General features: G+C 41.1%; 1 protein-coding gene across 2 annotated transcripts; it reads left to right on the plus strand.

Annotated features, from left to right (window-relative positions):
- Positions 1-3099: 3099 nt before the first annotated feature.
- ACTR6 (actin related protein 6) lies at positions 3100-27086 on the plus strand. 2 transcript variants are annotated; one of them, XM_055240078.2, is made up of 11 exons: positions 3100-3256; positions 7263-7380; positions 7965-8033; positions 10013-10136; positions 12435-12570; positions 12658-12714; positions 14634-14732; positions 14828-14906; positions 20769-20940; positions 22379-22517; positions 26447-27086. In XM_055240078.2, the coding sequence occupies exons 1-11, from the start codon at positions 3189-3191 to the stop codon at positions 26574-26576; spliced, it is 1191 nt and encodes a 396-aa protein (XP_055096053.1). In that variant the 5' UTR covers positions 3100-3188; the 3' UTR covers positions 26577-27086. The 2 variants fall into 2 exon arrangements, with proteins under 2 accessions (XP_055096053.1, XP_063471247.1); XM_063615177.1 differs by having other exon boundaries at positions 3119-3256; positions 22439-22517.
- Positions 27087-27651: the final 565 nt, after the last annotated feature.

Below are 27651 nucleotides of genomic sequence, written 5' to 3' on the forward strand. Positions count from 1 at the left end.
CCATTTTAGGTAGATTCAAATTTTCTTTTTAAGGCTCTACAGTCATCTGAGAAAAATCTGAAACATGACGCTCTATTTTCTTTGTTAACAAATACCCTACAGGAAATTCACCTGACATGGGGACAGTCCGTGTATACACTGAGGAAGAGCCTCTACCTTTGGCAAAGGTCCTCCACTGGGGTCATTCCCACGTTTATACAGGCGCAAAGTAAGCCTGAGTAGGACTGCAACCCTAGTTGGCTTCCTTCGGGGAAACTGGCTGCACCCACTTACAGACAGGACAGAGGAGCCCGAGAGAAGATGGAAAACAGATCCTGCTTGAATTGGCAAAAGCTGAGTCGACAAAGCTCTGAGAACATCTCCAAGGGCAGCTCCAGCTGTTAGCAGCTCTGGAGGTCCGAGGAACAGTCCTGTGCTCACAAGGCCAAGATCCTGCCTACTCTGCTCTCCGCATGGCCAGCTTTAAGAGTGCTTTCATACATCCCAGCCCAACCCTGCTGCCCTGGAGAAAGCTGAGCCTGCAGTGCAGAAAAGGAGTGAGAGTGAAGGTGGAGGTTCACAGGAACCAGGCAGGGAGCACAGCCTGGAGAAAGGATACTGGGCTCCAGGCCTGGGCCCAGATCCCTCCAGGTGCTTGAAGCAGGTGGACCCCTAGGAGGTGACAGAGTCTAGCCCGCTAAGGACTCCCAAGGAAAGGGGAGGCCTCTCAGCACCAGGACTCCTCACTCTACTCTCCTGCTTCTGCATTATTTTTCCCATTATGTCTCTTCGCTGGAGGATTAAAAGAGCCTCAAAGGAGCAAGGCCTAACTGGCTTCAGTGACCCCCTCCCACCTCTCCTGGACAAAACAAGGAGCAAGAAAAGAGGCTCTGCCACTTACTGGCTGTGTAACCTTAGCTGGAGCATCCCTGCCCACTCTTGGGGGAAATGTAGTGGAATATCTCTAAGGGCCCTGCCATTTCTGACTCTTTGTCTATAGTGCTAAATGCACTGTGGCTCACGTCTGGAATCCCGGGAAGATGGGTGGAGAGGATGGTTTGAGCCCAGGAGTTCGAGACTAGCCTGAGCAACATAGCGAGACCCCCATCTCCACAAAAAAAAAAAAAACAAAAAAACATTTTTTAAATTAGCCAGGCATGGGCCCGCACCTGTGGTCCTGGCTACTTGGGAGGCCCAGGTGCGAGGATCACTTGAGCCCAGGCATCAAGGCTGCAGTTAGGTGAGACCACACCACTGCACTCCAGTCTGGGCAACAGAGCGAAATCCTATGGCAAAAAGAACAAATAAATAAAAATAAAATAAATGTACTAACATTTACTGAGCAGTTTGGAGTATAATTAGTTTAATCTCAACACCCCATGATATAGATACCACTGCTATCCCATTTTAGAGGAGGCTAAAGGGCAGAGCGGTTAACTGATGTACCAAGGTCCTAGCAGAGTTCTAAATGAGGCCCCGGGGGCAGAAGCCTACGGTTATGAATGATTGGGAGGGCTGCACCGGACATCCACGGGATGCTGCGGGTGAGAGGACACTAGAAAGGAGTCAGAGGGAAGGGGCAGAGGGAGATAATGGGTCAAAGTGTCTGAGGAAGGAGACCGGGCTGGGTAGCCCCAGCCACATGGGCCTAAGCCCAGGTGGAGGGGAGGAGATAGGAACGAGGACGGGATGTGGAGAAGTGGGGAAAGGAAGGCCGACGTGGGCAGGGTGCGAGGAGGCCTTGGAGAAAGGAGGGTGGATGGGGCAGGCCCCCAGGCGAGGCAGGGAGCACCGACCGAAGCGCCCAGGCGGTTGCAGGGCGCGAGGTCCCACCTTGAGCACCGTGGCGGCTCCCGCGCTGGGCACCTGGAAGTGCGCAGGCTGCTCCGCCGCCTCGTCGGGGCGCTGGTAGCTGAAGCACTCTTCCGCCATGTCCAGGTGGCCGAGGGGCAGCGGGTCGTGGGGGTTCTTGAAGTAGCAGAGGCAGCAGCGGCGCGCGTCCAACACGAACCGACGGCTGCGGTAGCCACGCAGTCGCGCTGGTTCCCGCGCGGTACCCGCCCCGGGCTCTGCAGCCTCCCTGTCGCCGTCGCTGCCCTCCTCTGCCCGGGCTCCTGCCCTGGTATGGCTGCCTGCGCGCCAACCGTTTGTGCCCTGGCCCCCGCGCCTTCGCGCTGCGGCTGCTGCGCTCCCTGCCCCCGCGGCGCCCCCTCCCCGCCGCCCCGCTCCTCCCTCAGGCGCTCAAAGTGGCCTGGAACTTGTAGTACCCTTCCAGCCCCCCTCCAAGCCCGTTGGCAGTTGTCCTCGCCCGCTGGCCGTTGTCCTCGCCCGCTGGCCGTTGCCCCCGCGGCGCCCCGGAAGCCAGGTCCTGCCTCCCGCACCTGCCAAATCCCCGCCCTGCTGGAGTCTCGCTCTGTCGCCCAGGCTGGAGTGTAGTGGAGCCATCTCGGCTCACTACAACCTCCGCCTCCCGGGTTCAAGCAATTCTCCCGCCTCAGCCTGCCGAGTACTTGGGATTACAGGCGCCCGCCACCTCGCCCGGCTACTTTTTGAATTTTTAATAGAGACGGAGTTTCGCCATGTTGGTCAGGCTGGTTTCAAGCTCCTGACCTCAAGTGATCTGCTTGCCTCGGTCTCCTAAAATGCTGGGATTACAGGCGTGAGCCACTGCGTCCGTCCCAAAAGCCTTTTTTGGATGAGAAAGACTCACTCAGCTTCGTCCTGAAGAGCAAGTGGGCTGGGGAAGAGGAGTGTATGAATGTGAGTCCAACAGCAAGGCAGTCGATAAACCGTCTTGTTGCGTATGGCTTTGCACTTTTTTCTTCAAAGAATGTCACCGTCTGAAGAATGCTATTGGAAGACACACACATACACACATACACACACACACACATATCACGCAGCCGGTTCTCTACGGGATTAGAAAAAACTTGCGCGAATCAATCTGCGCAGTTAAAAACAAATACGAAATGAGCGAGAAAGCACTTAGCAGTCAAATCTCGCCACCACATAAACAGGTTAAGTTTGGAAGCACAGCCCCTAACATTCGGTGCTGCTTAGCATCTCCGACTTCCGGCGTCCTCCGTTGCTAGGGTGACCAGAGGCGCGTCCTAACGCTCCGCCCAACAAACCATAGAGTACCGGAAAAAGCTCGAGCAGAGGGGTCGGAAAGGGAAAATAACGGCGGCTGCGGTGTGGTTGGTGGTGAGATGACGACCTTAGTGCTGGATAACGGAGCTTACAACGCCAAAATCGGTTACAGCCATGAAAATGTGTCGTAAGTGCCTTCTTTCTCCGAGGGACAAGATATATACGCCTAGTGGTTTCATGTGCTACGTTTCATCTCCGGACATCAATGAACTGCAAACGCCCCCGCGCGGCCCTGACTTAGCCAGAGGGATTCCCTGGTTGGAGCTGGGTGGGTGGTTGTGATGCTTTGAATTGAAATTGATTTTGGTTTTAGTTTTGGGCTGCGAGGCCCCGGAAGTGGGATTTATGTTTTATTTCGTAACAGGAAATAGCCAAGGAAAATAGGCTTGTAGAGATGCGTTCCTGACGGAAGGGTCCGTAAAGTTCATCAGCCTTTGGAAACTGTGGGCACCGTGTTTGGGTGTATGTGGATTTTCCTGGGTACAAGATTATAGGTTTCATTAGATTCTCAAAGCGTTCTATGACCCCCCCAAAAGTCTAAAAATCACGGTCTTAGGATCTAGAGGCTTTGAAGACTTTGGCCTACTGGCCGACCTAGTTGGTAAGGTCAATTAAACAGAAGTACTGTTAATACAATGGCATTCATAACATGTATAGTCATAAAATATATGTTTGAATAAATAAGCAAAGCTAAAGACACGCCTTTCCGTTATCAAATTAACAGAGCATTAAAAAAAATTATTTCCTTCCTCCCTCCTTTCCTTCTTTTTCATTTCTTTTGAAACAGAAATGAAAGAGGGAAATCAAACTGAGTAGGAATGTAAATTGTTACAATCTTTCTGGAAAACGTTTTGGCAATGTGTATCATTATCATTGTCACCGAGGCTGGATTGCAGTGGTGCGATCTCAGCTCACTGCAGCCTGAATTCGAGTGATCCTCCCGCCTCAGCCTCCAGAGTAGCTGGGATTATAGGCGTGCACCACCACACCCGGCGAAGTTTTTGTATTTTTAGTAGAGACGGGGTTTCACCATGTTGGCCAGGCCGGTCTCGAGCCCCTTGGCCTCAAGCAGTCTACTTGCGTTGGCCTCCCAGAGTGCTGGTATTACGGGCGTGAGCCACCACACCCAGCTGACACAGCAATTCTTTTTTTTTTTTTTTGGAGAGGGAGTCTGGCTCTCTTGTCCAGGCTGGAGTGCAGTGGCACGATCTCGGCTCGCTGCAACCTCTGCCTCCCAGGTTCAAGCCATTCTCATGCCTCAGCCTCCCAAGTAGCTGGGACTAGAGGCGCGCGCCACCACCCCTGGCTAAGTTTTGTATTTTTAGTACAGACGGGGTTTCACCATATTGGCCAGGCGGGTCTGGAATTCCTGACCTCGTGATCTGCCTGCCTCGGCCTCCTAAAGTGCTGGGATTACAGGTGTGAGCCACCGCGCCCGGCCATGACACAGCAATTCTATTATTACTTAGAGAATTAATTAGAAGTGCTTTGTATTATTCATAGTCATCGTATACAGGCAGCCAAAAAAATGGGAAGCAAGCTAAATAATCAGGAATAGCATATTGGCTAAATACACCAAAATACAACCTGAGACTGATAACAAATTCAGCTTCTTAAACTTATGTCTTCAAAGAATATTTAGACATGTAGAGAAAATGCTGACAGTATTATAAGTGAAATAAGCAGGTATAAAACATTTTTTACAGTATTATCCCAGTGTCATCTCGTATACACATACAGACACATTTGTATGCATACATGTGTGTATAATTAATAATGGCTGTAGTTTGTCTTCCAAACCAGATTGTAAGCTCATGGCAAGCAGCAAGAGGCCCAGGTGGTCGGATCACGAGGTTAGGAGATAGAGAGCGTCATGGCTAACATGGTGAAACTCTGTCTCTAGTAAAAATACAAAAATTAGCCAGGCGTGGTGGCAGGCGCCTGTAGTCCCAACTACCTGGGAGGCTGAGGCAGGAGAATGGCGTGGCCTGGGAGGCGGAGCTTGCAGTGAGCCGAGATTGCACCACTACACTCCAGCCTGGGGCGACAAAGAGAGTCTCAAAAAAAAAAAAAAAAAAAAAAAAAAAGTTGCTACTTCTGTACCCTGTAGCAACAGCAGTCACCAACCTTTTTGGCACCAAGGACTGGTTTCGTGGAAGACAATTTTAACGTGTGGTTGGGGGTATGAGTGTGGGTGATGGTTTTGAAATGAAACTATTCTCAGGTATTAGATTCTCACAAAAAAAGTACACAAACTGTATCCCTTGCATGCACAGTTCAAAATAGGGTTCGCGCTCCTATGAGAATCTAATGCTATGGCTAATCTGACAGGAAGTGCAATTTAGGTGTTAATGCTCATGGCCCCACCCTCCTTTCCCACCCTGGTGCTCACCTCTTGCTATGAAGGCTTGGTTCCCAACAGACCACAGACAGGTACCGGACCACAAGCCCTGCGGTTGGGGACCCCTGCCCTATAGCATCTTGCTGATTGAAGGTCTTCGGCTTCATGGGAACTTTATTTATTTTTTGAGACAGTCTTGCTTTGTCGCCCAGGCTGGAGTGCAGTGGCACAATCTCTGCTCACTGCAACCTCTGCCTCCTGGGTTCAAGCAATTCTCCTGCCTCAGCCTCCCCAGTAGGTGGGATTATGGGCATGTACCACCATGCCCAGCTAATTTTTATATTTTTTAGTAGAGATGGGGTTTTACCATGTTGGCCAGGCTGGTCTTGAACTCCTGACCTCATGATCCGCCCGCCTCAGCCTTCCAAAGTGCTGGGTTATATGCATGAGCCACTGCTCCCGGCTGGAAACTTAATTTTTATGGCCATAATTTTTAACTTGTGAATCTTTTTTTTTTTTTTTTTGAGACAGTCTCGCTCTGTTGTCCAGGCTGGAATGCAGTGGTGTGATCTTGGCTCACTGCAAGCTCTGCCTCCTGGGTTCACGCCATTCTCCTGCCTCAGCCTTCCACGTAGCTGGGACTACAGGCGCCCGCCACCAGACTTGCTAGTTTTTTGTATTTTTAGTAGAGATGGGGTTTCACCATGTTAGCCAGGATGGTCTCGATCTCCTGACCTCGTGATCCGCCTGTCTCAGCCTCCCAAAGTGCTGGGATTACAGGCATGAGCCACCGCGCCCGGCCTAACTTGTGAATTTTAATCCAAATGGTATTAAGACTTTCTGTGTTAAAGCCAGAAAGACTAGGACCTTTACCAAAGCACTGGTTTTCGTCTCTGCAGTGGCAGAAGCAATACTTACCTGTAAGGATTTCTTGAGGATTATTAGAGAAAGAAAGGATCCAGTATAGAACTTGTTACATACTGAACTTTAAAAAAAAATGGGGGGGTGGACATTTTTGTGTTATTATTATTTTAAAATAGAGACAGGGCCTTGTTCTGTACACCCAGGCTGGAATGCAGTAGTGGGATCACAGTTCATTGCAGCTGCAGACTCCTGCGTTCAAGCAATCCTCCTGCCTCAACCTTCCTCTAGAAGATAGGAATATAGATGCTCATCACCATGCCTGCCTGTTTTGTATTTTTCTCTTTCTATTTTATTTTATTATTAGTTTTGAGACTGGGTTTTGCCCCGTCGCCAAAGCTGGAGTGCAGGGGTGCGATCTCGGACCACTGCAACCTCCGCCTCTCAGGTTCAAGTGATTCTTATGCCTCAGCCTCCCTAGTGGCTGGGACTACAGGCATGTGCCACCATGCCTGGCTAATTTTTGTGTTTTTTTTAGTAGAGATGGGGTTTCACCCTGTTGGCCAGGCTGGTCTCGAACTCCTGACCTCAAGTGATCCACCCGCCTTTGCCTCCCAAAGTGCTGGGATTACAGGCGTGAGCCACCACGCCCGGCCTTATTTTTTATTTTTGTAGAGACAGGTTCTGGCTATGTTGTCTAGGCTGGTCTTGAACCCCAGGTCTCAAGCGATCATCCTGCTCCCAAAGTGCTGGGATTATAGGCATGAGCCCCCACTCCCAGCCTTTGGTATTATTTTAAGACAGAATGAGAAACACTGGATATACCAATCTTAGGATACACTAATCTTTTGGCATCAAGAGTGGTAGTGAAGTAAAAATGTTTTTAGGAACTAAATATTTAGGGGATAATTATTTGTTTCCTTGTTTCTAGGGTTATTCCTAATTGTCAGTTCCGGTCAAAAACAGCACGTCTTAAAACTTTTACTGCCAACCAGATAGATGAAATAAAAGACCCTTCTGGACTCTTTTACATCCTTCCTTTCCAAAAGGTAATCCAATTAATTATGTTTCATTTCTAGCATTGTAGACCTAAATTTAAAGATAATTTTAATTGTATGTAAAAGGCTGTGTGTAACTTAAATTTTAACTACAACCTAATTAAACCCAAATTAAAATTTGATTGTTTGGGTAAAAATAAACGACCATGATTTAGTTACTTATTGTGAGTACTGATTTTTACTTACATTAAATCTAAGTGGTATGCACATATTAATTTAAGAAAATAAGTATAGGGAGGCAACTGTATATATTGGTGTGTCTTTTGGACCTCTGACATTTTAGTTATTGCTCATTTGTGCGTTTTTTTTTAACTTTTTAAAGGAGAAAAACATACTAACATAATCGATTTGAAATTCATACAGCAGTATACCTATGTAGTAAACCTGCACGTTCTGCACATGTATCCCAGAATTTAAAGTATAATAAAAAAAAATTTTTTTTAATTAAAAAAAAGAAATTCATACAGCATTACACTGGAAATGGTAACCATAGATACAAATCAGTGATTTGGAATTTGATTTTTAAAAATTATTCAAATATTCTTGATAATTAAATTTATAAAAACATTTTTTAGGGCTACTTGGTGAACTGGGATGTTCAAAGACAAGTTTGGGATTACCTTTTTGGAAAAGAAATGTATCAGGTAACAAATTAGAGTATGTATTCAAATTCTGTTTCCATGTTTAATTGTAATGAAAAATTCGAATTTACATTTAAAGATTTATAAACTTATGAATATGTTCTCAGCACATATTTAAGTCACTTTTAAAATAAATAATAAATGGAAGTGAATAAAATTTCCATGTTGAAGTAGAGGTTGAGTAAAGATAGTCTGTATGAAACTCAGAATTTTACTTCAGATTTCTATTATTAGATCAATTCACTATATCATCTTAATTTTCACAATAAAACGTTTTTGCTTACATATCTACGTGAATATTACAAGAGGATTTTGTGTTTTTAATGTCTGTAATGTGATTATAGGTATAAGGAGAAAATGTTCAAGTTTTAATACTTTTCAAGAATGTGTGTGAGAGAATTACATAAACTTGAATATCTTAAGCATCTTGCCCTTTTCCTTTTTTTTTTTTAATTTAAAACATCTGCAGGCCAAGCCTGTAATCTCAGGTGGCTCATGCCTGTAATCTCATGCCTGTAATCTCAGCACTTTGGGAGGCTGAGGCGGGTGGATCACTTGAGGTCGGGAGTTTGAGACCAGCCTGGCCAACTGGTGAAACCCCGTCTCTACTAAAAATACAAAAATTAGTTGGGCATGGTGACACACACTTGTAGTCCTAGTTACTTGGGAGGCTGAGGCAGGAGAATTGCTTGAACCCGGAAGGTGGAGGTTGCAGTGAGCCGAGATTGCACTACTGCATTCCAGCCTGGGTGAGACTATGTCTCAATAAATAAATACATACATAAATAAAACATCTGCAAGTTTTTTTTTATTATGATTTTCTTTTCTTTTTAATAGACATGGGGTTTCACCATGTTGCCCAGGCTGATCTCAAACTCCTGGGCTCAAGCGATCCGCCCAGGAGTGAGCTACCGCACCGGCCCTATTTTCTCTTGTTTTGTCTTTGTCTTGTTCTGTCCTTTTTTTTTTCTTTTTTTTTTTTTTTTTTTTTTTTTTTTTTGAGGTGGAGTCTTGCTCTGTTGCCTAGGCTGGAGTGCAGTGGCACGATCTCAGCTCACTGCAACCTCTGCCTCCTGGGTTCAAGTGATTCTCCTGCCTTGGCCTCCTGAGTAGCTGGGATTACAGGCACACGCCACCACACCCAGGTCTTTTTCTTTTTTTTTTTTTTTTTTTGTATTTTTAGTAGAGATGGGGTTTCACCATGTTGGCCAGGCTGGTCTGGAACTCCTGACCTCAGGTGATCTGCCTGCCTCAGCCTCCCAAAGTGCTGGGATTACAAGCTGAGCCATCATGCCTGACCTTGTTTACCTTTCATTTAGAAACATAACAACAGCCCCAATATTTGTTGTATCGTTCGTTAATGTTTCTATAATTGTCTTTAAACAATTTTATGGTAACATTTTCTTTCATTTTTTAGAGACAGAGTCTTGCTCTGTTGCACAGTCATGGCTCACTGCAGCCTCAATTTCCCAGGCTGAAGCAATTAGCCTACCTTATCCTTCTAAGTAGCCGGGACTACAGGCATGCACCGCCATGCACCGTTAATTTTTATTTATTATTTTTTTTAGTAGAGATGGGGTCTTGCTATGTTGCCCAGGCTGGTCTCATATTCCTAGCCTCAAGCAATCCTTCCTCGTCAGCCTCCCAAAGTGCTGGGATTACAGGTATGAGCCACTGTGCCAGGCTGGTAACATTTTATTAATGCTACCTCTAACAGAAGTAAAATTGCATAATAGTTAAGTACATGGATTCTGTAACTAGACTCCCTGGATTCAAATCTTACCTATGTCATTAAATAGCTCTATGAACCTTGGTCACTTATTTAATTTTTCTGTGCCTCAATTTGCTCATCTATTAAATGGGGATGGTAATAAGACTTATCACGATTATTGTGAGGATTAAATTAATTTGTTTATACATGTAAAACAAGTGTTAATTATCACTACAAATTATAAAACATTTTGGAATGTTTTCTCCTATAGGTTGATTTTTTAGATACTAATATTATTATCACTGAACCATACTTTAACTTCACTTCAATTCAAGAATCAATGAATGAAATTCTATTTGAAGAATACCAGTTTCAAGCAGTATTAAGGGTAAATGGTGAGTTCAAGTTTTCACTGAATTGAGTTATATGACTATGGATATGAATAGGGTAATACTCACAAAGTCCCAAAATATTAAGTGGCATTCTTGGCTAGCACAGTGGCTAACACCTGTAACCCCATCAGTTTGGGAGGCTGAGGCGGGTAGATCACTTGAGTTTAGGAGTTTGAGATCAGCCTGGGCAACATGGTGAAACCCTGTCTCTACAAAAAAATAGAAAAATTAGTTGGGCATGGTGACACGCACCTGTAGTCCCAGCTACTTAGGAAGCTGAGGCAGTTGGATCATTTGAGCCTGGGAGGTTGAAGCCGCAGTGAGCTGTGATCGTGCCAGCCTGGGTGACACAGTGAGATCCTGTCTCCAAAAAAAAAAGAAATTGAGTTATGTGAAGCGTGAATATGGATATGAACCAAGTAAAGAAACTCTAAAAGTTACAGAATACTATGTGGCATTTTTTAGATTTGAAGGAAATAAGACTTGGATTTTTTTTTTTTTTTTTTTTCCGAGACGGGGTTTTGGTCTTGTTGCCCAGGCTGGCGTGCAGTGGAGCAATCTCTGCTCACCCTCCGCCTCCTGGGTTCAAGCGATTCTTCTGCCTCAGCCTCCCAAGTAGCTGGGATTACAGGCGTTCGCCACCATGCCTGGCTAATTTTGTATTTTTAGTAGAGATGGAGTTTCACCATGTTGGTCAGGCTGGTCTTGAACTCCTGATCTCAAGTGATCCACCCGCTTTGCCCTCCCAAAATGCTGGGATTACAGGCATGAGCCACTACACCTGGCAAGTTTTGGAATCTTAAAACTAAATGGACCCTTAGAGATTATATAGTCAGACATCTCTCATTTTATCTTTTTACTAATATTTATTTCTAATGAAGTTACTGGCCACATTTCTTATTTCTGAAAGATTCTGAGGTAGTTATCTTTTCTGTCATTTATGTATTTGCAATTATTATTGTTTGTTTGTTTGTTTTTGTTAAGTCAGGGTCTTGCTCTGTTGCCCAGGCTAGAGTGTGGTGGCACGAACATGGCTCACTGCAGCCTCCACCTCCTGGGCTCAAGGGATCCTACCGCCTCAGCCTCCCAAGTAGCTGGGACCACAGGTGTGTGCTGCCATGTCTGGCTGATTTACTTATTTTTTGTAGAGACAGGGTCTCATTTTGTTGCCCAGGCTGGTCTCAAACTCCTGGACTCAAGTCATCTTCCCACCTCGGCCTCCCAAAGTGCTGGGATTATAGGCGTAAGCCACGGCTCCAGGCTGAATTCTTATTGTTTGAAATAATGTTAGTAGCTCAGGCTGCCAGTTTGAGGGAGAACAATCTGTAAATATCATCTAGAAGCAAGTTTATTACAGGCTTAGATTACATGACATGGTTGGGTACAATGAAAGTATTTAAATATTTAACTTTCAGAATTTAAGTCCATATAAGCAGCAGTATGGGCAGTGGTTAAGGGCACAATCTCAACCAGGTGCAGTGGCTCATGCCTATAATCGCAGAACTTTGGGAGGCCAAGGCAGCAGGACCACTTTAGGCTAGGTGGTCAACATAGTGAGACTCCATCTCTACAAAAGAAAAATTAAAAAATTAACCAGGCATGGTGGTGCATGTGTATAGTCCCAGCTACTGAAGAGGCTGAGGCAAGAGGATCACTTGAGCCTGGGAGGTGGAGGTTGCAGTGAGCCATGATCGTTACCACTGGGAAGGTGCTACTGGCATCTCATGGGTAGAGGCCAAGATGCTGTTAAACATCCTACAACACATAGGAAAGCCCTCTACAACAAGGAGTTATCCAACCCCCAATGTCAGTAGTGCTGAGGTTGAGAACCCTGCTCTAAAGACACACTGCCTAGGTTTGAATCTTGGCTCTGGTACTTCCTAACTGTGTGACTTTGAGCACATTACTTAACTTCTCTGAGCTTCAGATTCCTCATCTGTAAAATGGAGTTGTTTTGAGTATTAACACACACACTCATTATACAGATTTTAGAATAGAGTCTGGCATGTAATAAATGATCAGTAAAAATGAGCTGCTGTTGTAGTAATTCTTTTAAACTATGGAGTGAATATTTACCCTTAAAAACGGATACCATATTTTATTATGTTTACCATGTAAGTGTGGTGTTTTAAAGTATAAACACTATAAAGATCTTTTGACAGTTATGAATAGTATTATAAATTAACATTTTTCCTGTAATTAAAGGGAGCATTTTTGGCTTGGTGCTTTTCTTTTCTACCTTTTTAATTGCTTTAAATTAGTGTTATATTTTTGTTCTCTTTTTTATCTTTTTTTAAATAGCTGGGGCTCTCAGTGCACATAGATATTTCCGAGATAATCCTTCTGAATTATGCTGTATCATTGTTGATAGTGGATATTCCTTTACACATATAGTTCCTTATTGTAGAAGTAAAAAGAAAAAAGAAGCAATTATTCGGTGAGTTGCATTTAATTTTCATGTTGTTTCTAAAGATTAAACAGAATGATAATGTGCAATAATTAAATTTGAGTTCTCCCCTTTCAGGATAAATGTGGGAGGAAAACTCTTAACCAATCATCTAAAGGAGATCATATCTTACAGGTGATGCTTAGCTTTGATTCTTTGGGAGGATGGGGCTCTGGGGAGGAACCTTTTAAAGTAATTTAAGATTATTCCTTACTTTTAAGGCCAGGCATTGTGACTCACGTCTGTAATCCCAGCACATTGGGAGGCTGAGGTGGGTGCATCACTTGAGGCCAGGAGTTCGAGACCAGCCTGGGCAACATGGCGAAACCCCACCTCTACTAAAAATACAAAAATTAGCCAGGTGTGGTGGTGCACAGCTGTAATCCCAGCTACTCAGGAGGCTGAAGCATGAGAATCATTTGAACCAGGAGGTGGAGGTTGCAGTGAGCCAAGATCACGCCACTTCACTGCAGCCTGGGTGACAAAGTGAGACTCTCTCTCAAAAAAAAAAAAAAAATTGTAAATGTTGTACATTAACATAACTTATGCTACTATTTTTAATTTTATTGTGTTTAACACATAAGTAGAATTCTTAAATCTCAATTTCTTGTTACATTAACTTTGGATGATGTCATACCATCAGGATCCCTTTGCTCCCCTATGTGCCCTACTCCTTTATATTTGCTCCCCCACTGTGTTGCTGACCCTTGGCAACCACTGATTGGCTTTCCATCGCTATATGTTTGTTATCTGAAGAATGTTAGTTTCTTTTTGTTTGTTTTCTTTTTACAATTTTATTATTACTATTATTGTTATTTGAGGCAGGGTCTCACAGTGTTGCCCATGCTGGTCTCAAACTCCTGGGCTCAAAAGATCTCCCGGGCTCAAAAGATCTCCCATCTCAGCCTCCCGGAGTAGCTGGGATTACTGACCTGCACTTCGCACCCCTGAGCTTGGCAAGAATGTTACAGTCTCAGATAACTAGAATGAGGATATTGAGTGTTACCAATACACAAAAATGGATGTGTTGAAGATGATGAATATTCTAGTTACCCTGATCTGATGCACTGTGTGGGTTTCTTTTTGATTTTGAGACAGGGTCTTGCTTTGTCACCCAGGCTGGAGTGCAGTGGTGTGTTCATGATTCATTGCATCCTCAACTCCTAGGCTCAAGAAATTATCCTGCCTCAGCCTCCCAGGTAGCTGGGACCACAGGCATGTGCTACCACATCTGGCTAATTTTTGTATTTTTTTGTAGAAACAGGTTCTCACTATGTTGCCCAAGCTGGCCTTAAACTCGTGGGTTTAAGCTGTCCTCCTGCCTCAGCCTTCCAAAGTGCTGGGATTACAGGCATAGCCACAGCTCCCAGCAAAACATCACTGTGTACCTGAGAAATAAGTATAATTATTACATGTCAGCTTAAAATATATACATATATGTTTTAAAGCTACTGGTGGGAGAATGAATACTGGGATGGCCACACCCAGTCATGCCATACATTTAGCAATTTTTTCATTAAAAATAATTATGGCCAGGTGCAGTGGCTCGCATCTGTAATCCCAGCACTTTGGGAGGTGGAAAAGTTTTTGTTTATTTTTAAACATCTTTATTTCTATATAAGCCAATGTTTAAGCTTCATCCTCAGTCAAACATTTATTGAACAGCTTGTATGTGCTTGGTACTGTGTGCTGACTCAACAATACTTAATATAATCAGAAAAGAAAGTGCATAGAGTTAAGGCACTGTAGCAAGATTCTATTCAGAATGGTTTGCGGGGGGATGTTTGCTCTTTAGTTAGATAAACCCCACTTAACATGTTTATTTTCAGTTTCCTTACCTATAAACTAGACTAATACCTACCCTCAGAGGAATAGTGTGGAAATTAATGGAAGTGACAGTATTCCATAAAGTTAGAATTATTTTACACGTTCAAGAATTTAAAATTTCAAAAAATCGGTTGCCTGAAAATTTAATTCCAGAAAAAAATTTCAAATAATTATAAATTATATTTAATTGTTTCTATTTCAAATTTTACAACTTTTATTTCTGTTAGGCAGCTACATGTTATGGATGAAACACATGTGATTAATCAAGTGAAAGAAGATGTATGCTATGTGTCTCAGGATTTTTATAGAGACATGGATATTGCAAAGTATGTATAATGACAATCTAAGAATTGGAAAGTAGATTGTTGGGGTATGTTACACATAATTAGAATATTTCATAAATCTCAATTTTGTTTTCCAGGTTGAAAGGAGAAGAAAATACAGTAATGATAGACTATGTCTTGCCTGACTTCAGTACAATTAAAAAGGGCTTTTGTAAGGTAATTTTTAAAAACCATCAATGGTTGGTTGCTGCGGCTCATATCTATAATCCTAGCACTTGGGGAGGCTAAGATGGGAGTTAAGAGACTGGCCTGGGCAACAAAGCAAGCCCCTGTCTCTATTATAAAATTAAAAAAAAAAAATCAGTGATATTTCAAGTGATCACTTCAGTTAGATTTGAAAAGAATTTCATTTAGGCCAGGCGTGGTGGCTCACACCTGTAATCCCAGCACTTTGGGAGGCTGAGGCAGGTGGATCACGAGGTCAGGAGTTCAAAACCAGCCTGGCCAACATAGTGAAACCCCGTCTCTACTAAAAATACAAAAAAAATTAGCCGGGTGTGGTGGCAGGTGCCTCCAGCTACTTGGGAGGCTGAGGCAGGAGAATCACTTGAACCCGGGAGGTGGAGGTTGCAGTGAGCTGAGATCACACCACTGCGCTCCAGCCTGGGCAACACAGCGAGACTCTGTCTCAAAAAAAAAAACAAAAAACAGAATTTCACATCTAGTTGGGATTGGCAGGGCCTTGGAGAGTTGCTTTTCTTTTGTTTGTTTTGTTTTTTTGGTTTTTTTTGAGACAACATCTCACTCTGTCACCCAGGCTAGATGCAATGGTGCGATCACAGCACTCACTATAGCCTTGACCTCCTAAGCCCAAGTGATCTTCCTGTCTCAGCCTCCAGAGTTGCTGCGACTGCAGGCATGTGCCACCACGCCTGGCTCATATTTGTATTTTTTGTAGAGGTGGGGTCCTACAGTGTTGCCTAGGCTGAACTCGAACTCCTGGGCTCAAATGATCCTCCTGCCTTGGCTCCTAGGTGTTGGGATTACAGGCGTGAGCCACAGCTCCTGGCCCTTCGAGAGTTGTTGATTACTACCTTCCTGCTGGCCATTTCACCTGGCAAAAGTGAAATTTGATTAATAAATTTCTTAGTAAATTTATTTAGAAAAAGAACTATCAGCCAAAAGATAGCACATAGGGCAAATCTGGAGATAAACAGTATCATTATGTATATTATGGCTAACCCATTTTTGTTTAGTTAACATTAGTTTAAATTGAGTTAGAAATTGGTTATTTTCCTATTGTGAAAATTATTGACATAGCTGACTAGGGCCAAATTCTACTTCTGTTTGGTCTGGTATGATTCGATTAGAAAAGGGCAAAATCCAATGGCGTTTCAAAGTGTTGAGAAGCAGTTTATCATGGATGTCAAAATAATTTCTATTTATCTTTGATCAGCTCAGATAAAATTACTTCTGTGTTTAGGTAAATGTAGAATTTGCATTTCTGGTTACCAACTTGATGAAGACTGTTGGGAAGTTAAAAATCTTTGGTCAGAAACATAAGCACATTTGCACAAGGAGACATTTATGATAATATTCATTGCAGTGTACTTTAAAATAATGAAAAATTGAGACCTGCCTAAATATCCACTAATGGAAGGAGATTAATTTTTGATATGTTCATATAGTAAAATAATAAGCAGTAGTGAAATCAAGTAGAGCTTATATAAACAGCATGGATAAATCTCAGAAATCTGATTTTCATAGAAAAGCACATTTTAGAAAGCTATGTACACTTTTAGCCTATGCAGAATAATATATGTTCTCTTTTTGGTGAGAATAATAATATGTTATTAAGGTATACTTAAATATGAAGTAAAAGTATAAAAAACTATGTATGTGAATGATAAAACACCAAATTAGGGGAGTGTCAGCTTATCTGTAAAGTTACGTTAAGCTGGTTGGTGAATACATGGGTTATATAATTATTTATACTTAGTATGCCTGAAAACAAAAGTGAATTTTTTTGGGCCAGATTATTGAGGTGAAATATGAATCAGAGTTCAGAGACTACTTGGGGCCTTATAAAACTGAAATCATCCTTTTATGTTCTTAGAAACAGATCCTTGTGCCTGTGTGTGGTGGCACACACCTACCTATAATCCCAGCATTTTGGGAGGCTGAAGTGGGAGGATTGTTTGAGACCAGCCTCAGCAACAAAATGAGACCCTGTCTCTACAAAAAAAAAAAATTAAAATTAGCTGGGCATGGTGTCACACACCTGTAGTTCTAGCTACTCAGGAGGCCGAGGTGGGAGGATTGCTTATGCCCATGAATTCGAGGTTACAGTGAACTATGATCATTTCACTGCACTCCAGAGCTGGGCAACAGAGCCAGATCCTGTCTCTTTAAAAACAAAAGAAACAAAAAACAAAAAATGAAACAGATCCTTATGAAAGGACCTAGGCTGGCTTTCAGAAATGGGAATTGAGATAGATGATGGGATAAGGTTGCCTGGGCATGTATCAGGTAGAGAAAAACTGGAAGCCCAAGTCCTGGCTAGGATATGGAAGGTGTATTTTTTTACTTCTTTACAAGACAAGAAAAACTGCCCCAAACATTTAAATACCAAACCTGTTTCTTACTAGGCACATTTGATCATCGTCATATTTTATAGCTGATAGCTTGTGGAAATTTTATGGTACTCTGTAGGGTTAATAGGGGTAAAGTAATCCTGATTTCTACAGAGATGGATCTGAGTAAAGTCTCAGTGATTTCCAGTCTCCTCAAATCTGACTGATCATTGGAATCTCTTGGGGCACTTCAAAACAAAACAAAACCTGTATCCATGTTCTCAGTTCCTCTTCCTAGAATTGCTTATTTCATAAGTTTGAAAACTTAAAACCTCTTCCAGATGATTGGATAGTCAACTAGGAAATCTTTCTTTTTAGAAAAACTCTCCTTCCCTGCAAATGACAACCTATTTGTTTATTGGGCATTTTCTTCTAAACTCTGCCAGTTTCTTCCTTGCCAAATCATAAGCCATGTTTTTCAAGTGAGTACCTTATGCAATAAGCCAGTAGAGGTGTGGTTATTCTCCCAGTTGACCATAACTTTACTCATCTTTAGAAAAGGCAGAAGCCATATAAAGTTTTTTATTGGCCTTTGACCTTGTGAACAGAATCTGGTTATGGACTATGTGGGCTTCATTTACTCAGGATACACTCTGTTGCTGATTTTCATATATAATGTGTATTTTAATAGCAGATGAGTGGACAAAGTCAGTTGGAACTGGGCTTTTGGCAGATGATACAGTGTTACAGCAAATGTTTATTGTAGAAAGAATGGTTTAATCTTTGTCGATTTCGTTAAAATGTATACCTTATTCAGAGTCTGTGTTAAATCATCTTAATTTTTTAAAGATTTAGAAACAGTTATATTTTATATATTGGAATTTTTTATATTGTTTTGATTTTAATACTTGATTAAAATAAATACTTATTTGAGAGCCTTTATTCCTAGGATTTTGTTAATACTTGAACTTTGATAATTTCAAGAATATTTTTAAGTAGTTGGGGGAAGTTACATACTTGATTTTCTAGCACTAATGGTAGTAACAATAGCAATAAAAATAGGCCCATAATATCATTACAGATAACAACCAATAGAAATTCCAGTTTTCTTTCTTATCAGAAAGAGGAAGCCTACTAATGTATAATGAATTTGACTGACCTAAATTGAGAAAATCGTCCTCATCATGGATTACCACTTTCTGCAGAGCCAGTATAACATACACTATTCATTTCTTTAATTGTACTGGAACTAACTTTTTGTTTGTTTTGAGACGGGGTCTCATTCTATAGCCCAGGCTGGAGCACAGTGGTGTGATCACAGCTCACTGCAGCGTTGACCTCTCAGGCTCAAGTGATCCTCCCACCTTAGCCTCCCAAGTAGCTGGGACCACAGATGGTCACCACCACGCCTGACTAAGTTTTTAAAAAGTTATTTGTAGAGATGAGGTACCACGCTCATCTATGTTGCCCAGGCTAGCCTCAACTCCTGGGCTCAAGTGATCCTCCCGCTTTGGCCTCCAAAGTGCTGGGATTATAGGCGTGAGCCAATGTGCCCAGCCTCCAGATTACTTGTTAATGGGTAACGGCTTTAGTGCTAACATTTAACGAGGATATGTAGTTCTGGCTGTCTCCCCTAGTTAGTCATTTAATCCAGAATAAGTCACATGATCCTCTTCTGTCAATCAGGGCTATAAACTAGATACCCTCTAATGTTTTGTCAACTGAAATTCCTAAGTCTGCAACTATCTCAGCTTATTTTGAATGTTGACAAAACGAGTTATATCCCTTAAACTCAAGTCAGTGAATGGCTAGAATTTAATGAATTTGTAAATTCATAGAAAATATTTTCCATTCTGCTTGAGAAGGAAGAATACGTTTATAAGGCATAATATTCTTCTCTTTGTTACTATATAACAATATTTTGAGTTAAAAGTGATTTATAGTTTTCTGGGTTAAAAGTGATTTATAGTTTTCTGTTCTTCCTGGAGTATTTGTGAATATTGTGTAATTTTCAGGATATTTTTTGTTTTAGAATAATGTTTTGAGCATGGAATTCCCAAATGATCAACATCTAACCATTTATATCCAGGTTATGAGTGGTAGTATCATGGAAGGAATATTTTGTATGTGCTTTGGATTATGATATGAATGACCTCGAACAAGTAATGTAGCCTTGCAGTGCCCAATTGCATCATTAATTTAAAAGGAAAATATGCCCGTGTTACAGGGTTATATGAGAGTACAGTGGGATAATGTATGTAATATGTTTAATGAATGACATGTTGCTGTCTTGCTTACTATTATTGAAGAATTCATTGAGTATCTACTGTGTGCCAGGTACTTTTTTATGCTAGTTAGTGGATACGTGATGGTGAACAATATAAGCTATGAAGGATAATATAGGGTGATAGAGAATAGTGAAGGATCTTTTTATTTGGGAAGCAGAAAAAACCTCTCAGGAAGCTGAAATCTGAATAGAGAGTAGATGGTTGATTATATTAAGGGACCTATCCTTTTATGGGAGGACAACTGCATTTACAAGTCAAATGAAATGAGTGTTTTTACCCGAATCTAGGAAAGCTGATGGTTGTAAAATTGAGAGGAACCATTATTTTAATGATTTAGAATATTGTGGAAGGAGATTATTTTTGCAGCCCCCTCAGCACTACAGCTCACAGAATGGGTGGGTTAGCAGAAAATAAATAACAAGAAAATATGAGTCATGGTTGTTTAAAGTTTGTTATACATAGGCCTCATATAAAGTTAGCATTATAAGGTAACTTCAAGGATAAGGACCATGGACTTGTTTACATCATTTGGAAACTAATTTTGAATAGAGATTGAATACATATCAAAGAAATGTAGAGATGTAGGCTCTTTACAGAAGGGAAATGGGGAATCCTAATAGAATAGAGCCACATATCCAGTAAACACCTAAATTAGTGGAGTGAAAGTAGACAGTACTAGAAACACAAGACATAATAAATGTTTTTTATTTAGAATGTGTTCTTTGTTCCCTAGAAACTAGAATCATTGTACCATTATAGGTAGATTATGAAGTTCTCTCTTGTCTCTCCTCCTTTTCTTCTTTGTATTTTAATATTTTTTTGTTGTTGTTGTTTTTTAAGAGACGGGAGTCTCGCTATGTTTCCCAGGCTGTCTTGAACTCCGGGGCTCAAGTGATCCATCTGCCTTAACCTCCCAAAGTGTTGGGATTACAGGCATGAGCCAGGGCACCTGGCCCTCTTTGTATTTTAAAGTGCGTGGAATAAAGCTACCAAATTATCTTTGAAGGAACAGCCATATTAGCGTCAGGAATTATTTAGTTGTGTTTTGTGTGATTTTGGCAACAGTAAAGGCAGCCACACATTCTAAATTTTGAGAATCCTGAAACTTCCAAGAACATTATTAATCTATTATTGCATATATGTTATTGCATATTACTAATTATTATTTGTCATGTGAGCTAGATAATGTAACTTAAACTTTTAATCTTTTCTTTAAGCCAAGGGAAGAGATGGTGTTGAGTGGAAAATACAAATCTGGGGAACAAATTCTTCGTTTGGCCAATGAGAGATTTGCTGTTCCAGAAATACTCTTTAATCCTTCTGATATAGGCATTCAAGAAATGGGAATTCCAGAAGCTATTGTCTATTCCATTCAAAATCTACCTGAAGGTACATAAATAGAGTAAAATACTAAAGAATTATAATTGTTTTAAAAACATCATAAGCCCTGTGAACCCTGTTTCTTCTAAATAATTTCAGGCAAATTGGTGAGTCTGTTTTATTTGCAGAGATTTGTAGATCCCATAATGCATTTACATAATTCTTGATTCACCTTTGATTATGTTTTTTTCTTTTATCTTTTTTTGTGATTATAAATTTGATAGAGGAAAAATCATTATGGTCCATTTAAACTTGAAGAAATGTATCTCTCCATGAGTATTAAATTGTCATATCCATTTTAGGAAAGTTTTAATTTAACCCAGATCTGTACAGAAATTTATAATTTAACAATTTAATGGTTTTCAGCTATTGGTAGACTGACTTATTCTTTCTGTTATATTTAGAGTAACATACAGGATTAATTTTAAAGAGATTGGAATATGGTGCTTCATAGTGATTTCTGGATTCTCTCGAAACATGCCTTAAGTAAATAACGTTCCAGAGTTTTAGGGTACTTTACTATCTCCCTGGTTCGCAAGAAGTAGGCATTGGAGAAAATCTAGCACAGGCCACGTGCTTTCCTCTCATTAAAAAAAAAAGAAAAACATAATGCTATCCATACATAATTATTTCACAGCTATTTTCATATTTCACATTTTATATAAAGTTGCAGTCATGATGTGTACAACATTTTGTACTACACTGCTTTAATGTCATGGCAGAGTGAGACTCAAGGTCAATATAAGGAAACTCTGCCCTTGTTTTACTGAACAGAAACGTTAGGTGGGACGGCCCATACCTATTAATTCCTGATGGATTTTCCAGTGGTGTTTTGAAGGCTTTTAATACTTAACATTTGCTATCATGTAACTTTAATGAGTGTTCATACTTAGATCCCTTCTTTAAACATAGTTTATGAGTGTTTTTAACTATCAAAGGTAAGTATTGCACAACGTACATGTTTGCCTCAATGAGATAATGTGGAGATTTGGGCTTGTAAGTTCCAATGTCATGAAAGACCTCCTTTTCATCCTTATGGTAGCTCACAGTCTCAGCCTACAACAAAAACCACCCCTCCTCCATTTTAAAGAAGAATAATTATAATTTTAAAGAAGAATAATTATAATTACCAACTTTTTTTTACTACAGTGTCACTCATTTATATATGGCTTACGTGAGTGTACAGTAGCCAGTAGGTTACTGCCCTCACCTTAGGTTTTTCTTTTAAAGATCTATGAGGTCATATTTCACTGTTTCATGTCTTTATTTGTATAAACTATGACCTCATTACAAATCTTAGAATGGACCTGAAAATTTATTTGGTTTCCCACCAGTAACTATAATCCCTAATTGCTTCTTATCTGATCCCTCATCCACATCTTTCCAGAAAAGTAAACAGATTTTCTAATGCCTTTTTTCCTTTCCTTCTCCTTTTCTTCTTTTAAAGAAATGCAGCCACATTTTTTTAAGAACATTGTCTTGACAGGAGGAAATTCCCTTTTCCCAGGATTTAGGGATCGGGTTTACTCAGAAGTTCGATGTCTTACTCCAACAGATTATGATGTTTCTGTCGTGCTGCCTGAAAAGTAAGTGTTGTTTTATATAGAAATGAAACATGGAAGCCCGCATGTAGAAAAGGTGGTCTGTTGACTTGAGTTTAAAACCTGGCTCTCCCACGGTGGCAGGTTCATTTCACCTAGTGAATATTCATTTTTCTTCTTTCAAAAATTGAAATGATAAACCTTACATTTCACTAAATTAAATGGAAGTATGTAAAGTGCAAACCATAATGTTTCGTACACAATGGGTGCTCAATTAAGTATATGGGGTGATTACTCCCATGTAGTAAATCAGCCTTGGTCCTAAGAGATTTTTATAGGCAAAGCAATCAGGTTATTGTCTATATGATTTATCTGAGATGTATTATTTCTTGACAGTTTCTGTCAGGAATAGAAATTGAATAATTGAACCATTGTGATAAGTTTTATCAATTCATAAATTGTTTTAGAATTTTTAAAATTCTCCTTTAAATGACTTTTACTAATGAGGTTTTTAAAATTCAAAACTGTTTTATGTGTACCCTGTACAGTGTTATATGAGAAAAAGTGCATATCATCACTTCCCCTTTAGTGGTTAAAATAAACTAAGGTAGGGCCAGGCGCAGTGGCTCTCGCCTGTAATCCCAGCACTTTGGGAGGCTGAGGCAGGCAGATCACTTGAGCTCAGGAGTTTGAGACCAGCCTGGGCAACATGGTGAAGCCCTGTCTCTACAAAAAATTAGCCGGATGTGCTGGTGTGCACCTGTAATCCCAGCTACTCAGGAGGCTGAGGTAGGAGGATCATTTGAACCCAGGAGGTGGAGGTTGGTGTGAGCTAAGATTGCACCACTGTATGCTAGCCTAGGTGACAGAGCAAGACTCTGTCTCAAAAACAAACAAACCCCCCTGCAAAAAAAACCAAAAAAACGAAGGTAGAATTTTACAGCTCTAAGGGCTTATATATCATCCTATTCTATATTCTTACTTTGTAAATAAAGAAACAAGGGCTCATGAGTTGGCAAATGCCTTATGTTGAGTTAATAGCAATGATCAGATTAAAACCCAGTTTTCTTACCTTGAGTGAGGACTTCTTATCCAAAATATATGTCTAAAAAACTCACCCCTAGTGTTAGTGGCAGAGTTGCAAACAAGACCCCACATACCTGACTCTTAATTCTAGAGTTTTGTTTTAAAGCTAAAGTAGAATTTTCCAAAATCAACAGAAGTTAATAGAAGGCCCTCATTGGTATCACTTTCTTTTATAGCTATGAGATAAATGAAAAAACAATTTAAAAATATTGGGATGATTTTTATCACCACTAATGTTCATATGTTCTTAAGAGTATAAAGCATATTAGGCCGGGCGCGGTGGCTCACGCTTGTAATCCCAGCACTTTGGGAGGCCGAGGCGGGCGGATCACGAGGTCAGGAGATCGAGACCACAGTGAAACCCCGTCTCTACTAAAAATACAAAAAAATTAGCCGGGCGTGGTGGCGGGCGCCTGTAGTCCCAGCTACTCGGAGAGGCTGAGGCAGGAGAATGGCGTGAACCCGGGAGGCGGAGCTTGCAGTGAGCCGAGATCGGGCCACTGCACTCCAGCCTGGGTGATAGAGCAAGACTCCGTCTCAAAAAAAAAAAAAAAAAAAAAAGTATAAAGCATATTGGCTTTTTATCTTGCATGTACAGATTACAGGCCAAGGGATCCACAGAAATAGGTCTTATTATTTTATTAAATAAATTTTTGTTGTGCATCCACTGCTTTTATATACGTATAAATATATGTGTATATTTATATATAAATCTATTTTTATAAAAGCTTAATGCAAATACAATAAATTCAATAAAATATTTATTGGCCAGGTTTGGTGGCTCACACCTGTAATTCTACCACTTCGGGTGGCCAAGGTAGGGAGATCACTTGAGTCCAGGAGTTTGAGGTTACAGTCAGTTAGGATTGCGTCACTGCACTCCAGCCTGGGCAACAGTGTTTGACCCTGTCTCTAAAAAAAAAGAAGGAAAAAAGAAAGAAAAGAAAACCTTTTCTTTTTCTGTAGAGACGGAGTCTCACTGTTTCACCCAAGCTGTCCTCCAACTCCTGGGCTCAGTAATCTTCTGCCTTAGCCCAGCCAAGTTGGGTTTTGGGGGGTTTTTAAAATTTTTTTTTATTTTTTGAAATGGAGTCTCACTCTGTTGCCCAGGCTGTAGTGCAGTGGCACAATCTCGGCTCATCACAACTTCCACCTCCCGGGTTCAAGTGATTCTCCTGCCTCAGCCTCCTGAATAGCTGGGACTACAGGTACACGCCATCATGCCCGGCTAATTTTTGTATTTTTAGTAGAGACGGGGTTTCACCATGTTGGCCAGGCGGGTCTCAAACTCCTGACCTTGTGATCTGCCCGCCTTGGCCTGCCAAAGTGCTTAGATTACAGGTGTGAGCTACTGCGCCTGGCTTTGGGTTTTTTTTTTTTTTGAGACAGAGTCTCACTCTGTTACCAGGCTGGAGTGCAGTGGTGTGATCACGGCTCACTGCACCCTTCACCTCTGGACTCAGGTGATCCTTTCACCACAGCCTTCCATGTAGCTGGGACTGCATGCATGCGCCACCATGCCTGGCTAATTTTTAAAATTTTTGGTAGAGATGGGATCTTGCTATATTGCTCAGGCTGGTCTTGAACTCCTGGGCTCAAGCAGTCCTCCCACCTCGACCTACCAAAGTGCTGGGATTACAGGTGTGAGCCACCATAACCGACCTTTGTTTTAATAGAGACAAAGTCTCCCTCTGCCACTTGTGTGATCATAGCTCACTGCAACTTTGAACTCCTGGGTTCAAGCAATCCTCCTGCCTCAGCCTCCTAAGTAGCTAGGACTACAGGTATATGCCACCACACTTGGCTAGAAAACATTAATTTAACTTTTTTCTTTACCTTTTTCGGATTTGAAACTCTAAACTGGGGAAAAAGAACAGTAGAAATAGAATTGAGTCATAACACAAAGTATAACCTTGGTTGTAGATAGCAAAACCAAACTAGATGTTTTACCTGCTCTAATCTTACCTATTGTCTGTATCTTCCCACATAATTGTTTATCATACACTATGTTTTCTGTTTCGTTTATTAGAGGCAACAAAGTGTAGCAGCAAAAGCACAGACTGTGAAAACAGTTCTGAGTTAAATCCTAGTTCCAGCCTAAATTCTAGTTCCAGACTTAACTTCTCTGAGCCTCATTTTTCAAATCTAGAAAGTGGGAGTAGGCTGGGTGTGGTGGCTCATGACTATAATCCCAGCACTTTGGGAGGCCGAGGTGTGTGGATCAGCTGAGGTTAGGAGTTTGAGACTGGCCTGGCCAACATGGTGAAACCCCACCTCTACTAAAAATACAAAAAAATTAGCCATGTGTGGTGGCATGTGCCTGTAGTCCCAGCTACTTGGGAGGCTGAAGCAGGAGAAACGCTTGAACCTGGGAGGCGGAGGTTGCAGTGAGCTGAGATGGCACCACTGCACTCCAGCCTGGGTGACAGAGTGAGACTCCGTCTCAAAAAAAAAAAGAAAGAAAGTGGGAGTAATAGCTATTTTATGGGTTGCTATGAGAATTATTGAGATGACATATCTTTGCCACATACAGAATTTAGACTCAGTATGACAGTTTTTCCTTTTAGGCATCTTTTGATCTTTTGCTTATATTCTTGTTTTTTCTTTAGAGTTAGAGGGTCCATAAATTCAGGACATAGGGAAAAAGGAACATTTACTATTTTGTAGTGGTGAACAAGGTTCCTTTCCTTTTTGGGTTGCTCTATTCATATGAAATGTATGCTTATTTCTGTACCTTAAATGATTTTCTGTTGGGTTGGGTAGAGCTTGCCACATTTTAATGGCAAAAAACACAAATTACTTTTGCACCAACCTAATAGTAATTTCTGTTTCAGGCATTTCAGTTTTCCTGTAAAATCATCTGGGTTCACTTATACCTTTATTTTCAGCCCTATTACTTACGCCTGGGAAGGTGGAAAATTGATATCAGAGAATGATGATTTTGAAGATATGGTGGTAACAAGAGAAGATTATGAAGAAAATGGACATAGCGTCTGTGAAGAGAAATTTGATATTTAAGCAACATTTTTGAATGAAAGTTGTGACCATAAGGTTTAATTTCAAAGTTCCTTTTAAAAGAGGTTAAAGAACTGTGTTACCTTTCGTCCTAAGTAAAAGGCTTGAATTTATGTAAATACTTTGATCGATTGCGAATTTTCAAAGGCTTCTTAGGTAGGTTATTACAGTAAACTGTAACTCAGTCCACATTTTTATTTAGGAGCTAGACTACCATAGCAACGCTTATGCTGTTTCCAAGCGTAGGTTATTTTTCATTAAAAGAAGAATGAATGCATTTTAAGTTTAATTCTTCATATCTGAAAGCACAAATTTAACGGCTTCACTGGACAGTTTTCCTTAGAAGGTAGTTTTGTGTGACTGTGACTAAAGTATTTTATTTAAAAATTGTCATTCTTATCTATACATTCTAAAGTTGGAAAGACTGATCTTATATGTGTATAATGTTTATTTTGTACCTAGAGTACATTTAAAAGGGTGGAGACTAAGCTAATAAAGTTTTTTTGGTCACTACTGTGTGGGCAGAATATCTTATTTCACTCATAAAAGTACTATTTTTTTTAGGATGAATGAAAAGAGATTTGAAGTTAACCCAGGGTTGTTCAAAGAACTCTTTTTTTTTTTTTTTTTTTTTTGAGACAGAGCCTTGTTCTCTCACCCAGGCTGGAGTGCAGCGGGATGATCTTGGCTCACTGCAACCTCCGCTTCCCAGGTTCAAGCGATTCTCCTACCACAGCCTCCCGAGTAGCTGGGATTACAGGCGTGTGCCACCACCACCACACCCGGCTAATATTTGTATTTTTAGTAGAGACAGGGTTTTGCCTTGTTGGCCAGGCTGGTGTTGAACTCCTGAGCTCAAGTGATCTGCCCGCCTCAGCCTCCCAAAATGTTGGGATTACAGGTGTGAGCCACTGTGCCTGGCCTGTTCAAGCACTCTTGATACAAATGTTAGCGTTTTGTTTTTAAAACAAAATAGTGATCCACAATAAACATTAAAGTGTTAGATTCCAGCTTTTCAATTTCAGGGAACAGCTGACAGTGACATCAATGAATGGATCAGGTAGGCTTTTCTGATTGC

This window comes from Symphalangus syndactylus, chromosome 13 (genome assembly GCF_028878055.3).
Source record: "Symphalangus syndactylus isolate Jambi chromosome 13, NHGRI_mSymSyn1-v2.1_pri, whole genome shotgun sequence".
In the NCBI taxonomy this organism is placed as follows: Eukaryota; Metazoa; Chordata; class Mammalia; order Primates; family Hylobatidae; genus Symphalangus; species Symphalangus syndactylus.

What these genes read in the sequence shown, in the direction of transcription:
- ACTR6 (XM_055240078.2), top strand. Translation starts at nt 3,189, where the DNA reads ATGACGACCTTAGTGCTGGATAACGGAGCTTACAACGCCAAAATCGGT. An exon ending in TACAGCCATGAAAATGTGTC is followed by an intron (nt 3,257 to 7,262) that starts GTAAGTGCCTTC and finishes CCTTGTTTCTAG; the next exon opens with GGTTATTCCTAATTGTCAGT. An exon ending in ACATCCTTCCTTTCCAAAAG is followed by an intron (nt 7,381 to 7,964) that starts GTAATCCAATTA and finishes AACATTTTTTAG; the next exon opens with GGCTACTTGGTGAACTGGGA.